The sequence below is a fragment of the Ursus maritimus genome, unplaced genomic scaffold (genome assembly GCF_017311325.1).
Source record: "Ursus maritimus isolate PB19 unplaced genomic scaffold, ASM1731132v1 scaffold_20, whole genome shotgun sequence".
Taxonomy (NCBI): Eukaryota; Metazoa; Chordata; class Mammalia; order Carnivora; family Ursidae; genus Ursus; species Ursus maritimus.
Genome location: NW_024424453.1, coordinates 8,596,135 through 8,613,167, shown reverse-complemented (window position 1 = coordinate 8,613,167; position 17,033 = coordinate 8,596,135). Strand labels below are relative to the sequence as shown.

Below are 17,033 nucleotides of genomic sequence, written 5' to 3'. Positions count from 1 at the left end.
TGCAATTATGTCAAAATACATATATTTACAAATAGAAACCAGAAGGCAACATGAAAATATTATTTTTATAAGTTTTAGGGTGATAGAAAAATATAAGCGATTTTTCCCCTCTTTTAAATTTTTTTCTCATGTTATTTTAATAACCTTTCTTCAAAAAAGACAAAACTTTACACATCTTTTAAGATTTAGCTCACATTCCACTTCCTACATTAAAAAACCTCACCAAAACATTGTACTACTAATTAGTCACAGTTTTTAGACTCATTAAGACCTCACCTTCATTTAAGTACAGCTATATTCAAATCGAAAGTGCAGCTGGAGACTCTGATCTATTCAGAATTTATGTAGAGGTTGTATAGTTATGGATGCAATATAAACTCATCTAAAGGACAGTGTAATTGCAGGGCAAAGTGGCACATAATTTCAAGACTAAATTAGGGTTTCATTTTTGCTGCTGCTGCTGAATAGGTTCACTCCATGGGTAACGCCCAAACGGTGTTAACAGAGAGAGAAAGCATTTTAAAAGGCTGTCTGTTACTCTCTCTTGATTGAAACTATTTCACATTGGCAAGTCAGAGTGGACAGGATCATTAAAGCTAGTGATGACACTAGTGATCTCAGCTAGTGATGACAAATAGCACTTCGTATGAATCTACCGATAAAGGACATAGGGTTTGGGGGATTTTATTTTCTTTGTTTATCCATTTGTTTGTTTTTACCCCACCACAATCTTATGCCCAGGTTAGGGTCTCAGTATAGCAGTTGTCTATAGAAATGTAGAAAAATGTTCATAAATGTACCTCTTGCTTTATCCTCAAATACCCTTCTGGTGAACTGATTGTACCAATGTATCCTTTCTTTCTAATTCATTTTTCTGAAGTGGTTACAGTGGTTTAGGAAAACTACAAGTGCAGGAGAGATAGCATAGTTTCTGTCTCAGGTCTTAACAGTGTTGTATTGCAAATTTGGTAAACTTTCTTGGGGATTTTCTCAGGTATTCCCACCTCCAGGGGTCCAAACCTGCCCTTCTGCTCCCCTCCTCTCACTATCTGTTTTCTACTTCTGATAGTCTAATTTTATTTCTGCCCACTATCGATGAACTTAGTCATTAGCCTCTTCCCACACCTCCTCTGTTCCCATCTCCTGGCCCTGGGCTGACCATGCCTTTGAGTTTAACTTCATTTTTTCAACAAATGTTTATTGGACATTGACCACATGTGGCCAACTGGCCTCATCTTTACTTTGACTTTGGGTGTGTAGGTATTCTCCAGCTCTTCATGGGTCTTCACAGGATTTCTGACTTCCTAACTCCACACTGGTTGTATGTGCTGGCACTCTAACTTTAGCCATTCTTGACAGATATTTTTCTCTTCTATATTAAGAATAGTCTTCAAATTTCTTTAGCTCCAATTTTGTTGTCATTCAAATTATTTTTAGTTGTGCTTTTTCTGCCATCGCATGGCATTTACTTTCATAATTTTCACGAACTTCAACACTCTTACTTTTTATTCTGCTTTCTTTTAAATGCATACTTAATTTTTCTCTTACTAACCAATTAATGTCCTTAGGATTTTCTGCTGTCTTGAAAATCATCACCTATAGCTTTTCCAAATTATTAATGTCTTTTCAGAAATCATGTCAACCATTTGAGAAGAGGAAAAACCAGCATATCACAGCGAATATCTTCTCCCCAGATAAATGACTGGATTAACATAATGGGCATAGCATTTTAGATTTTCTTTGGGCAAATTAAAATAAAGACAGACTGATATAGCACTCATCTCATAACTCTTTCTGTGTCTTATTTTTAAGAAACATAATAATTTGTTCAAAGAATCCAATAGATACTATTTCAATTCATTTTTGATGAGTGCTGTAAATGGCTTATCATTTATAACCTTAAATCCTATTCTAAGCATTTGCATGGTTTATACGCCTTCCTATGAATCATTTTACTGGGCCTCCACTGTTGCAGAACTATCTTTAAATGGAAAGCATCACAATAAGGCTTCCTTTCTAGTACTAGTTGAACCTTCTGTTTTCCTTGCCTAATTCTCTGCCCCACCGTCTGCCTTCCATTATTTCCTTCAGAGTATTCATTCAGGCCCTGTACTATATATTCTCCCTTGTCCTGGAATCCACTTGCTATTATCCATGCTCTTAATTGTTTCTTATTCTCTCTTAGATTATCTCTCTTAGTAAATGAGCTAACATGTTATACAGTTGACCTTTGAACAGCAGGTTTGAACTGCACAGGTCCACTTATATGCAGATTTTTTTTCAGCAAATAAATTGGAAACATTTTTGGAGATTTGGGCCAATTTGAAAAACTCAGACAAACCGTATAGCCTAGAAATATTGCAAAAAATAAGAAAAAGTTAAGTATGTCATGAATGCATAATAGATATAGATATACATATGTAGATGCTAGTCTATTTTATCATTTACTGCCATAAAATATACACAAATCTATTATAAAAAGATTATCAAAATTACACATACAAACACAGACCATATACTGTCTTTTCATTTTTGATGTCTAGTGTCAGTAACACATATGACATCTACAGTCTTTTGTATCATATAAGAAAATATTGAGGTGAGTACTGACAGATGACCATTTTATAAACAAATAATGTAAACTTATGGTATCAGTAAATACACATGTGGTACTGTAAATGTATTTTCTCTTATGATTTTAATATTTTTTTCTCGCTTCTTCATTGTAAGAATACAGTATATAATGCATGTAACATATAAGATATGTGTTAATTGCCTGTTTATGTTATTGGTAAGGCTTCTGTTCAACAATAGACTATTAGCAGTTAAGTTTGAGGGGAGTCAAAAGTTATATGCAGATTTTCAACTGAGCAGGGGGTCAGTGCTTCTAACTCCCATGTTGTTTGAGGGTCAATGTACTTTTTTGACTGACTAAATATATTCATGTATTTGAATATGTTTTAGATTCCACACATAAGTGAGTTCATACAGTATTTGTCTTTCTCTGTCTGACTTATTTCACTTAGCATAATGCCCCCAGGGTCCGTCCCTGGCAAGATTTCATTCTTTTTTTATGACTAATACCACGCTGTATGTATCTACCACATTTTCTTTATCCACTCATCCATGAATGGGTACATAGGTTGCTTCCATATCTTAGCTATTGTAAATAATGCTGCAGTGAACATTGGAGTGCATGTATTTTTTTCAAGTTAGTGTTTTTATTTCTTCGGATAAATACCCAAAAGTGGAATTGCTGGACTGCATGGTAGTTCTATTCTTAAATGTTACAGGAATGTCCATGCTGTTTTCCATAGTAGCTGCACAACTTTCCATTCCCATTGATAGTGCATAAGGGTTCCCTTTTTTCCACAGTCTTACCAACACTTGTTACCTCTTGTCTTTTTGATAATAACCATTTTAACAGGTGTGAAGTGATAGCTCAGTGTGGTTTTGATTTGTATTTCCCTAACAATTAGTGATGTTGAGCACCTTTTCATGTTGCCTGTTGACCATCTGTGTATCTTCTTTGGAAAAGTATCTATTCAGATCCTCTGCCCGTTTTTTAATCTGATTGTTTGTTTTATGGCTATTAAGTTGTATGAGTTCTTTATGTATTTTGGATATTAATCTCTTATCAGATACAGAATTTGCAAATATTTTCTCTCATTCAGTGCGTTGCCTTTAAATTTTGTTGATGGTTTCCTTTGCTGTGCTGAAGCTTTTTAGTTTGATGTGGTCTCACTTGTTGATTTTGTGCTTTCATTGTCTTTGGTTTGGGTGTCAGATCCAAAATGTCATTGCCAAAACTGAAATCAAGGAGGTTACCACTCATGTTTTCTTCTTGGAGTGTTATGGTTGCAGGTCTTATATCAAGTGTTTAATCCATTTTGATTAATTTTTGTGTATAAGGTGGTGTAAGATTCTTTTGCCTGTAGCTATCCAGTCTGCCTAGCACCACTTATTGAAGAGATGGTCCTTTCCCTNCCATATATTCTTGGCTCTTTTGTTGTAAATTAATTGACCATAAATGTGTGGGTTTATTTCTGTGCTCTCAATTCTGTTCCATTGATCTATATGTTTGTCTTTATGCCAATACAATACTATTTTGATTACCATAGCTTTATAAGAAAGTTTGATATTATAGGGCATGATGCATCCAACTTTGCTGTTCTTTCTCAAGATTGCTTTAGCTATTCAGAATCTTTTGTGGTTCCATACAAATTTTAGGATTATTCTATTTCTGTGAAGAATGTCACTGGAATTTAAACAGGTATTGCACTGATACAGTTTTTTAGGGGTAGTGTGGGCATTTTAACAATATTAATTCTTCCAATCCATGAACACAGAATATCTTTTCATTTATTTGTGTCTCCTTCCGTTTCTTCCATTAATGTCTGAGAGTTTTCAGTGTACAGGCCTTTTACCTCCTTGGTTAAATTTATTCCTAGATATTTTATTCTTTTTGATGCCATTGCAAATCAGATTGTCTTCCTAATTCCTCTTTCTTGTAGTTTGTTATTAGTGAGAAACACAACAGATTATTGCTTATTGACTTTGTATCCTGTAACATTTATTAATTCTAAAAGTTTTTGGTTTAGTCTTTAGGGTGTCCATTATATATAGTAGTATGTCATCTGCATATAATGCCAGTTTTACTTCCTTTTTAATTTGGATGCCTATTGCTCTTTCTTGCCTAATTGCTGTGGTCAGGATTTCTAATACTATGTTGGATAAAGTAGCAGTAGTAGGCATCCTTGTCTTGTTCCTTTATCTTAGAAAAAAAGCTTTCAGTGTTTCATCATTGAGGGTGATGTTAGCTGTCGCTTGTCATTTATGTCTTTACCATGTTGAGGTACTTTTCCTCTATACCTGCTTTATTGAGAATTTTTATCATAAATAGATGTTGAATTTGTCAAATGCTGTTTCTGTATCTGTTTAGATGATCATATTATTTTTATCCTTCATTTTGTTAATGTGGTGTACCATACTGATTTATTTGTGGATATTGAACCATCCTTGCATCCTTGGACTAAATCCCGCTTGATTAGGGTGTGTGATCCTTTTTAATGTATTATTGAATTTGGTTTGCTGGTATTTTATTGAGGATTTTTGCATCTCTGTTCATCAGGGATTTTGGTCTATAAGTTTCTCTTCTTATAGTGTCCTTGTTTAGTTGATATCAGAATAATGAGGGCCTAGTAAAGGGAGTTTGGAGAAATATATTTCTTTATACTTGCAATTTTAGATTTATGCTCATTACTATATCGTTATTGTGTTCCCTTAAAAATACATTTTAAAAATCATTCTAATATTTTATATTCCCAATTCTCTTACTTTTAGAATTCACCTTCAGAATAAACTTATCTCTTTCCATTTTAAACTACATAACTATCTCTTTGTTATGTCTGTCCACCTACCCTCTCCCCCACCAAAATTCCTACTAATGTGGTGTTAAATGAAAGCAGGTTAGGCCAAGAATCAGAGGATGATGACTGTCCATACATTAGCCAGGTGACTCTGACATGCCATTTCTCCCTGATGAGTGTGTGTCCACGTCTAGGCAATGGATGGGTTGGACTAAGGCCTTGGAGGACCCTCTGGGCTATAATGTGCTGTAATCTGATTCTAACTCTGATGCTCTTTGCTTGTTTCCAAAGTTAAATAAATGTTTTTACATTTTGATTTTTTTCTTTTAAATCACCATTAAATAATTTCAACTTTGATTCAAGTTTAGTTTTTATGTCATTATTTTTCTACATAAAAATTTTTAACCTTGTTTTTTCCACACTTCCTTTTATTTATCTTTTAAAATATAGACACTCAAAAATTTAAATTCAAGTGATAACTCTGGTCCATATAGTTTAATAGTGGTCTAAGAGTAAATAATAAGCTATTAATAGCAGCCTAATTCTTAATGCCAAAATTTAATTTGTTTCACAGGAAAGTAAACATATAAAATTTTGATGACTAAATTCTTGATTCTTTTAAAAGATTTATTAACATAAGTTTTGTAATTTTGTGTTTAGCTTACACTAATATTACTCCAAAATGCACAGTTTATCTAAATTGATAATATTCCTCTCAGAGGTCATTGTGACCCACAAATCAGTCCACTTAAATGATTTTCCTTTTACCCGGCAGAATAAAGAGTCCTTTACTTTTTGTCAGTAGTCACAAATATTGGAAGATGGAGTTCAGATAAATCATTTCAGCATTAATGTCTTTCCTAAAATTTATTTGACCAAATTTCAAATTTATTCCAAGTGAAAAAACTTAAATTTTTTTCAGTAGGCTTTTTGGTGTAATAAGTAACACACAAATATTTTAATAAAATTATTTTGCATATATTTTAACATTTTCAGTGCATTTTTTAAAAATACCTTATCAAGAGATAATTTAAATACCATAAAATTCACTCATTTTAGGTGTGCAGCTTAATGGTTTTCAAGATATTTATAAAAGTATATGACCACCACCAAAATCTAGAGCATTTCTGTCTCCCCAGAAAGAAATGCCACGGTCTTACCTTTCTGCGCTTCCCCCATCAATCATTAATTTACTTTCTGTCTCCATAGATTTACCTGTTCTGGACATTTCATAAATAGAACCATACAATATGTAATCTTTCCTATCTGACATCTTTGACTTAGCATAATATCTTTGAGTTTCATCCATGTTGTAGCATATGTAAGTACTATATTTCTTAATTAGTAGCTTCTCTATTAAAGTGAAAAATAATCACAATGAGCAATGTGGTTCAGTTGAAAAAATAGTGATCCAGCAGTCAAATACTTCTGCTTTCTGGCTCTGTTTATGCCTTTTACAGGCCTTTGGGCATGTTATTAATTTCTTTGACTCAATTACTTAATCTGTGAAATGGAAATATGATAGTGTTTCTAACATTCTTAGAGCATTAAGAGAATTAACAAAACGTAGGAGCCCCGAAAGAACTATACAAATATAGAATATTAAACTACATTTTAAATTGGTTTTCCTGGTCTGATAGCAAACCAAATTATTATATTTGGGATAACGTATTAGAATTTAAAAAGTACTCCTTTAATAATAAAGGAAAACTATAAATTTTAATTCCTGTTTGCCCAAAGGTCCATTTGCCTCCACTAATTTATATTCTAGTCAGCCTTGGTTAGCTTTAACAATACTAGTCACTCTTTCACTCATGGACTAACCCAGGCACAAAATACACCTGCTGCTCGTAGACATTTACAGATTATCCACCTTCTGGGCCAATAGCATGAGTAATAGCTACCCTCCCTGAATGAGAAATAAATGACCCCCCCACATGCCCAGTGTCCAATGTCTCATCTGTTACCAGCATCCCTGTCCTACTTGCTAATCACTAATACTATCCTTACATCATTAAGAAGCAAAAATCATTCCTATGAGTTCAGGTAGCTTTTGAAATTACGACAGTCTAAATAATAGCTAACATTCACGAATTGCTAACCACATCCCAAGCATGATATAGTCACAGTGCACTCATTTATAATATCATTACCCTCCTGCCCTCCTAGATTAATCACTTTTATTATCTCCAGTTTACAGATGAGATTACCAAGGTTTAGAGGAATTAAGTCATTTGTCCAAAGCCACATAGTTACTAATGAGCAGAATTGGAACCTAACTCTAGAACTGTGCTGCCAAAACTTGGGCTCTTAACCCTTAAATTCCACCACCTGGGAGCATTAAAACATATATATTGTTATCATTAATTTATACTTCAGGAGAGCTACTGTGCCAGATCACTTCCGGTACTGATGATAAGCACAAGAGGAAAGCAGAAGAGGTCTGGAGGACAATAGACACCCGATGACAGGTTATGGGAACTCCTGTTGGGTTATGTGATGGGTTATGAGATGGGTATGCGTATGCTTTAGGCTACTTTAATATGATTCTTTTGTTTTCTGTCACCGAAATAAGCCATGTTCACTATTGATTAGGAAATCTCAACATTCACAGAGAGTTCTAAACATTTGTTGCATATCCTCCTAGACTCTCTGTTTTGAATATATATTTTTATAAGAATGGAATAATGGAGTTTTATAATCTCTAATACCCCATTTCCTTTTTTATGAAGATTTTCCATGTCAAAAGTATTAGTGTATTTTGATTTAGGGTGAATCATAATTTATTTAGTTGCATCCTAGTTTTGGACAGTTGTTTTCACTTTTTTTCTGTTAAAACAATATTGTGATACATATCCTCATACTAAGCCTTTTCACATATCTGTGAGTGTTGCCTTATGATCTCTTTCATCTTCAAATTATAAACTGTTTTTGTTTTTTGATTTGACACTTTTAAATTATGTAATTGGTAGAATTTTTTTAATGCAATTAGCACAAAATATGAAAGCAATCTTTTGAAGAAATTCTTGCCCTTTACCTGTACTACTGCCATCCCAGCACAACAAGGGGAAATGCTGTAGCAAGAAGAATCAGAGCTCTGTGTGGCTGACGATGTGCTGCAGCTCCTTCACAGTTTTGCATAAAATTGTCCTGCAGACAGAAATCTCTGTAAGCATTCTGATTGTAAAACACACCAATTCATGAAGGAAACTGATGTTTATATAGTTATGTGACTGTATTTGAAAATGTCTTAAATATTTTTAGATCTAAACTTCCCTATCTTTCTGTATTCATTTCCTTTTTTATTAACCCTAAATCTTTTTCTTTTTATCCCATAAATATTTTTAGCTAATACTCTGTTCATGGTAGGTCCCTGTCCATATCCATTACTAGTATTTTCCAGTCTTGAAAAATCCTGTCACAAGATATATGTATGGTTTGTGAATTTATTTATATGTACAAATTTGTCAGAAAACAGAGTACTGTCCTAAAGTATTCAGAAGTTTCTGAATCCATCAAGATTATTACTATGATATAGATGATGTATTATCTTCATTTGCCAGTTGAGAGAGAGTAGATTTAATCAAGGTAAAAACATTAGAATTTAAGGCTCTTCCTATCTTATCCATCCATGATTTGTAATATTTCATAAGCCCCCCCCCATAAGTTAGAGTTATTTTCATGTTATATTGCATTGGTTTAATGTTCAGAATAAACTACAGTGAAGGTTTAGAAGCATTTTTTTTTGCATTCTGAAGTAAATTTTTGATTCTTAATATTAGAATGTAAATCGTTTCCAAATTTTAAATATCTGATTATCTCCTTAGCATGATTTAATACTTATCCCTACTCTCTCCTGTCCACACACACCTAGCTAAATAATTTTCTGGTTTTAATATAACTACATCTGGACTGAATTGCAACTTTTTAGCTGTATATCCACACCTGTTCTAGCATCTGATGTATTAAAATCTCCAAACGTTATTTCAGTCCTTTCTGGCATTATGCAGAAAATGTTAATGTACTTCAAGTATACTTGTTTCAAAATAGATGTGAATCAAACCTTTGAAATATAAACCCTAAAATGAAATGAATTTTCCGAGTGGCTATATCACCATCTGAGCTTTGTAAAATGTTTGCTAAAGTTAAAATATGTTAATTTGCAATTGATATAGTTGAATACTCATTATAGAACTTTCTTCTATTATTGGTATATATTCTTACATCTGCAAAGGTTTCCTCTGTTAATGCTCATTTAAAAAAATTTAAGTGAGACATTAACTTTTGTAAAAGTCTAAGCTCATCAAACTATGGTGTAATAATATATACATATAAATATCCTCTAAGTGAAATATACTGATTGTGTTCATTCACATCAGTTATATCTGATCAAAATGCCACAATTTCAGCCATGTAATTAACCATCTAACTAAATAAAGTCATTTAAAATATTGGAAAAATAAAACAGGTTTAGATTTAAAGGCGTTATTGATTTGTTATCTAAAACATAATTCATCATCTTGAAGGCAAAATGAGGCACTTGATTATAATTAATGACAAGGGAATATATCTTACTGGTATTTGTAGACTGAATCCAGTTTGCATGGACCCTACCTATGACAGAGTAGATACTCAATGAGTGTCTATTTAAGTAAAATAACCTATTTATAAGAAAGTTTGCATTTTAATGCCAAGATACATATTAGATATTATCAATGAAAACCACACAGCTCTTTCTGTTCCATGCCTTTTAACCTTAGATACATAAATTTAAGCATATATTTGCAGGCATTCTTATTTCTACTATCTACAACATTTCATTTATTCATTCAACAATTATTTTTTTTAACATCTTCCATGTTTCAAACACTATAACAGATAAGGTTTCTGCTCTCATGGAACTTACATTCTAATGAGTTTATATTGTGAAGATTAAATTAGTGTAATGCATGTAGAACATAGTGCCTGGTAGAGTAAGTACTCAGCACTTATTAGTTGTGATGATGAAGATGGAAGACACCTTTATATAAATGCTATTCAAAGCCATGAGACTAGATGAGATCCACTAGAGAGAAAATGCAGGTAGAGAAAAGGGCTACAAACTGAATCCTAGTGCTTCCCAACATTTAGAGTATTCTAAATGGGAAGGGAAGGAAAAATAAAGTATGATTAAATACAAAGAGGGAGGCAAACCTTAAGAGACTCTTAACCATAGGAAACAAACTGAGGTTCGTGGGGGGATGGGGTAACTGGGTGATGGGCATTAAGGAGGGCACGTGATGTAATGAGCACTGGGTGTTATATGCAACTGATGAATCACTAAATTCTACCCCTGAAACTAGTAATACGCTATATATTAACTAACTAGAATTTAAATAAAATGTTTAAAAAGGAAAAAAAGCTATTTCTGTGAAAGAGTGAAAACGAAAGCTCAATGGAAGTAGATAGAAAAGAGACTGGGGGAAAAAGGCAAATCATGAAAAGAAAGACAGGAATGACTAAGAAGTGTTTAAAATGAGATCATCAGCTTCAATAGTAAGCAGAGAACTGCAGATTAAACCTACAATGAGACACTACTTTGCACCATATGAACTGGCAAAAAAAAAAAAAAAGATAAATAACTCTTTCTGATAAGTATTAGGAAAGCAGGGGCCTTCATTTAGTGAGGTGGAAAGGGACACTAGTACCTCCATCCTGGGAACCATTTGGCATTAGTTAAGTGTGTGTATGCCTATGACCTCATAAGTTTGTTCTGGGGACATGCTGCAGAAAAACTCCCCTATAGGTACACAAGAAGATGAGTAAAAAGCTTTTGTCACAGGATTATTTGTGGTGACACAAAGTTGCAAGCAACTAGGTTCCATCACTATAGGACTAGAATAGTAAAGTAAGTTTCAAACTCATCCCCCACTTTCACATCAAGTTCTCTAACCTTTGTTTTCTTTTGTTCCTTGAACACACAGAACTGAGTTGATTAGACTCCTTAGTACAGAGCATGCAATCATCCTTGACTGTGCAAGCAAGACCCCTCCCTAAATAATATTTCATAAAATATGTCAAACACAGAAAATACAGAGAATAACATAACAAATGTGGGTGAATCCATCACCCATATTTAACAAGTTTTAACATGGCCATTGTTACTCTGTATATTTTTAAAGAAAAATACGCCATTAAACCCTTCATTTTTACCCTTGCCCATGCAAGGATAACCACTGGTGACACCTGGCCCAACTGCAAGATCAAGGTCCTCAAGACCAAAAAGTGATGAGATTCGGAGAGGAAGTGAGCGTGGGAGCCAGGTGGCCTCCTAGTGCCACCAGTGATAAGAGCTAGCAGGGAGTACTCACTATGCGCCTGCCACTGTTCTCTTTACATGTATTAAGTCCCTTAATTCTCAATCCTATGCTGTGGTCACCGTTTCATAGATAAGGAAACGAAAGCACCTAAAGTCACAGAGCTCCTAGAAGTAGAGCCAGGATTTGAAAACAGGCAGTCTGGCTTCAGAGATCATGCACTACACTATGTTACCCTGTCACAGGAGCGTGTTAAGAACGGTGAACTTCTGTGTTTCCTCTTCCTCAATCATCTCTACCATTTAAAAAAGTATACAGCCTTGAATTTCTCATTAAAAAAAAAAAAAATCCCATGATTGGGATCTCGGGAGGCCAATTCTGCTTGCTTATTCTTTCATTCTGCTTCTTGAACCTACACTCAGTTTCCTCCACTTTGAACCAGATTTTTTTTTTTTTATCCAGAAAGCTTTAAGTTTGAAATATCTTTCCACTATAAAGGTTCTACTTATTGTTTTCTCAAACGTTATACTAATTATACTCTCCAAGTGACTGTAGTGTTTTATATCCTTCTATAAAATAGCTAACTATGAATACCTTTTGTATTTGTAGTTTCTACAAACCTTTTGGAACAACAGCATTCTCTTAAATGACTAATTACCCCAAATCTGATGCCTGTGTAATGCTATCCAGCAAGCAGCTGGCTTCATATGAAGAGAGGCTAAGAGCTCTTTTTTGTCTTGTTCATTTAAAATCATTTGCTTCTTATTTAATATCTGTAAAGAACGCAGTCACATCATAGTAGAATTTGCTGTTGTAAATTTTGGATTGTTTCCATGGGTTCCGCCTTACATCTGCATGGTGTTTAAAGCCAATGCTTCCTTTCTTTTTGTAGGCAGTTAGGGCCTTTTGCCTCATAATCCAATGTCATGCTGAATGACAGAAAATTGAAGTTGAATTTATTTAACTATAGAGAAGGACTGCACAGAACAATACACTTATTTAGGAACTCCTTGCCTCAGGAACTGAAGGAGCTGTCTTGTGCAGGTGGCTTAATCTCTCTGGTGCTTATCCTAGCTGTGCTCCTTTATTAAGGACAGAAACTGGGCACTCTGCTTCCAAAAACAAAACGACCCTGCTAATCTGCTAGAACCAATAATAAACTAATAGTATGCTTACTCCTCATTCAGAACAGTAAAGATAAGTTCTGTGTATTTTTAAAATAATTCTTAGCACTTCTTTATTAGAGAAAATGTAACCGAAAGTAAAAACAACAACAAAAAAGAAACAGCCATGAAAATATATTAACTCTTAATTATACACTGCTGGTCAGTTTACATTATGGATTATTCATAATTTATCTTTTTTTCCCCTCAATTCTCTGTGGTGTCTTCTCTGTTTATATAAAGTGATTTCTTTGTTGACATTACTTGTATTTTCTGTTTCTATTTACTTCATATGGCAACCTTCAGTGGTTTCTGTGTTGTGGGGTAAAACATTTATTTCCTTTCCCTATTTTGACCCAGAGCTACTGTAATACATAGTAAAGTTTCTGAAGAAAGTGGCTTCTTCACTCGCTGGGCACTGTGAATTAGACTAAGCTATGTATGCTTAGCTTGAACCAGGGAGAAAGGGAATTTGGGTGGGTATGCAGAGAGAATAATACCAGAAAGTATAGTAGCTTTTCCTTTCTTGAGTGGGTTGTGATTATGTAGTTTATTTTCCTTTAAACCTAGTAAATTCTGGAACTATGATGTACAATATATTCAAACGTGAGCTTAAGAATACTTTCCAGGGGCACCTGGGTGGCATAGCGGTTAAGCATCTGCCTTCTGCTCAGGGCGTGATCCCGGCATTATGGGATTGAGCCCCACATCAGGCTCCTCCGCTGGGAGCCTGCTTCTTCCTATCCCACTTCCCCTGCTTGTGTTCCCTCTCTCACTGGCTGTCTCTATCTCTGTCAAATAAATAAATAAAATCTTTAAAAAAAAAAAAAAGAATACTTTCCAAAGCAGGGTGCCTGGATGGCTCAGTTGGTGAAGCCTCCGACTCCTGATTTCGGCTCAGGTCATGATCTCAGGGTTGTGATAGAGAGCCCCACATCAGGCTCCACGCCTGGAGTCTGCTTGAGATTCTTTTTCCCTCTCCCTCTGCCCCTCACCCCGAGCTCTCTTGTGCTCTCTCATGTGCTCTCTCTCTCTCTCTCGCAAAAAAAAAAAAAAATACTTTCCAATGCTATAAAAATCGGGTTTTAATTAGCTGCCATTTTTACTATCTACTGTTGTAATTATCAGGTAATTGAGAATTAATTGCATAAAATTCACATATCAAGTACCAATTATTTGGAATTTGTTTTCAAGATAATCAGTTCTTTCCTCTTAACAATAGCTGTATGTAGAAGTGATAACATGAAATTTATTACATGGGTTTAGACCCATGCTTCATCTAGTTTAAGATTATGTTTTGACAAAAGCACCAAGGGACATTAATAAGAAGGCATAATTGTTCTCTCTGAAGTCAGTCTCATAAAGTTGGTCACAATGATACCATAGTTGTCTTAATATCTTTCATTAATTATAATATATTAATTTTTAAACTTTCAAAAATTAAATCTAAACCATCTCTTGAAGTTAGATGTTCTGCTAATTTACTACATATTTTATGTAAAATGCTTTTCATTCATCTTAAGTATACCTCTTTAAAGATTTTTAGATATGTAAAACAGATCTATAGCTACATTAACCATGCTATCATGGACAAATATCATATCCCCTTGTAGCTTTTATATTTTGAGAGCCCATGTAGGAGAGTTAGAAAGATCAGGACTTTGGGATGAGTCCTGTCTGAGTTTGAATCATGAGAGCACTTCTAAGTAGCTATGTCACATTTGATAAGTTAGTTAATTACTCAGATCCTTAGAGACTTCACTAGTAAAAATATGTTATCTGTTTTTCATGGTAGTTGTGACTATAAATGAAATGATACAGGAGAAAGCATTTTGCATAGTGCCACAGAGTGCACCATCGACAAACTAACCTCCTGCCTTCCTTATTCTTCAGAGGATGGGTTGAAATCTTTTGGCTGTGCCTGTGTGAATGGAACCCCTCTGCAAGTCCATATGAACTCAATGACAAAGAAATCCATTGTGCAACATTCGTAAAAGATTGCTTTGTTTCAGAAGGTTGTACTCAAAAATGAATTATATGTATGTTATCTTTTCCCTCATATAATGATGCCACTCGATAACTGGGAAAAATGTACCCTACAAATATTATCTGTCAGTTAAATCCTTATTGACTTTTACTTTGAGGGGCCTTTCTCTCAAATTGATCCCTTCAGCTGAGTTAAAAACCTTCAGCCAGTTTAACTGTTGGCTAATGCATTAATGCCTTGTAAGATATTAGGAAAGGGGTGTCTGGGTGGCAAGGAACTCTTGATTTCTGCTCAGGTCATGATCTCAGGGTCGTGAGATCGAGTCCCACTTTGGGCTCCACATTATTCAGGGAGACTGCTTAAGATTCTCTCTCTCTCTCCCTCCCCCTCTCTCAAAAAGCATAAAAATAAATAAAGATAAAAAGCATATTGTAAGATACCAGGCAAGAGAATTGGAGAGGATCTGCATTTTTTTTTCTTCATCTGAAAAATGGGGCTATTTGCACCTATCTAGAAGTTTGAGGGATAAAATTAAATAATGTATGTGTAAGTACTGGATAAACATGAAGATTTATATTAATGTCTGGCAAATTCTAATTAAGACATGCGTTTAGAGTGAATTTGTTTTCTGATTTTTGTCTTGTTTTGTTTTCTAATTTAAAGGAACTGGCTCTTCTTCATAAAACAAAGCTAAGAAGGCAGATTGTTGATATATATAGAAATGTTTTATGTATTTGTATGGATGCGTAAAGATTTTAAAGTTTACTATTAAAAAGTATGTTATTAAAACATATCTGGGCAAGTGTAACATAGAAATTTTATAGTTCCAGTGTGTTAAATTATTTTCTCCATAGAAACCAGTTAGTCCATCTGTGTAAGTTTGTTTTCTACCTTTCTCTCAAAAAAAAGTGCCAACAAAGGCTGTCATTACAGTGGGGGTTCAGATCATAGTCCCCACACACAGGCAAATGGCAGGACCCACTTCATTCAAGCCATTTGTTCTCTCTGCTTTAGTTTCAGTTCTGCATCCACACACATAGTAGACATGGCTGCTTGAATAATCTTTCTCAAACACTGCTTGAATTTCCCAGACTATGGAAGCCAATTTCCTGCTTGTATTTTCTTGGCTTTGGAAGTCATTAAAATGCCTATTAGATGGTACACAGAGTTAACAAATTCTTTACTGGGAGCCATGTACTTGGTTTGTCTATTTCAGTTCTACCAGGAGGCCTCAGTGATACTTCTCAGTTCTAGGTCACAAGAGCGAGCTCAGGCAGTCAAGTGTTTCAGAGGTGAGCCACATGATCAGAAATTCATATATGTGTCAGCTACATAAATTTCCTTTAAAAACATTAGTAAAATTTAGCCTATTAGCTGTTTGAAAATTAGCAAGATGTTGGAGGCAGAAAGAGGCCAATAAATTGGATCCGTCAAAAACCATTAATTCTGTGGGGTTTCTGAAGAGATGAGCTGCAGAGGAGTAAAGTGGAGTAAACAGCTGTAGTATGCTGCGGGAACTGAGTGGCAATTCTAAAAGAATATGGTTTACACTCTGAAACTATCTGGACATTTCGAATGTACTAATCAGATGAACACATTATGTCATTTCAGATTTACAGTGTCAAGTAGAGGCAGTTGGGCTAAACCTTCAGAAGGCAGTGACCAAGATTGACAACTATAAAGAAAAGCTCATGTAAGATGGTAAACATGGAACAACCTGTAAGATTTTAGAAAGCTCTCCCCCACCCCTACCATCTGTTCTCTGTGATTCTTTTGGCAGTGATTTAGTTGTGTGAGTGTGGTCTGCTTTTCTCAGGCACTTTTCTGGCCTGTATTGTATATTAAAGGACCTCTAAATATTTTTAAATACATGAAATGTTTCTTTCATTCAGTAAGAAACTGAACCTATTCATGTATTAAAGCTTTCTCTGGTTGTTCAAGTGTAACTTAATGTGAAATATTCTGATTGTTTGTCTCTTAATGTGTCTCTTTATTATCCATCCAGAAGAGACAACTTTAAAGTTGTTTCTTAAAATTATCAATTTTAAGTTCAGAAAGAGAGTATCTTTGAAGAAGTATCTTTGAGTATCTTCAAAACGTTGGAGTACTTACACTTTATATAAGTGAGAAAGAAAATATTAGAAAACAAATGATAAGAAAATGCCCTTGTAAAATATCCAGAGCACTACTGCTTTTAGAAATGAATTTCCTTCAGAAG

At 34.4% G+C, this 17,033-nt stretch overlaps 1 protein-coding gene across 1 annotated transcript in view; it reads left to right on the top strand.

Annotated features, from left to right (window-relative positions):
- LEKR1 (leucine, glutamate and lysine rich 1) overlaps positions 1 to 17,033 on the top strand; it is a 169,509-nt gene that overhangs the window by 94,124 nt on the left and 58,352 nt on the right. Inside the window, exon 7 of the mRNA XM_008706784.2 lies at positions 16,427 to 16,508. Within this exon, the coding sequence (XP_008705006.1) occupies positions 16,427 to 16,508 (82 nt within the window). The remainder of the gene's footprint in view (positions 1 to 16,426; positions 16,509 to 17,033) is intronic.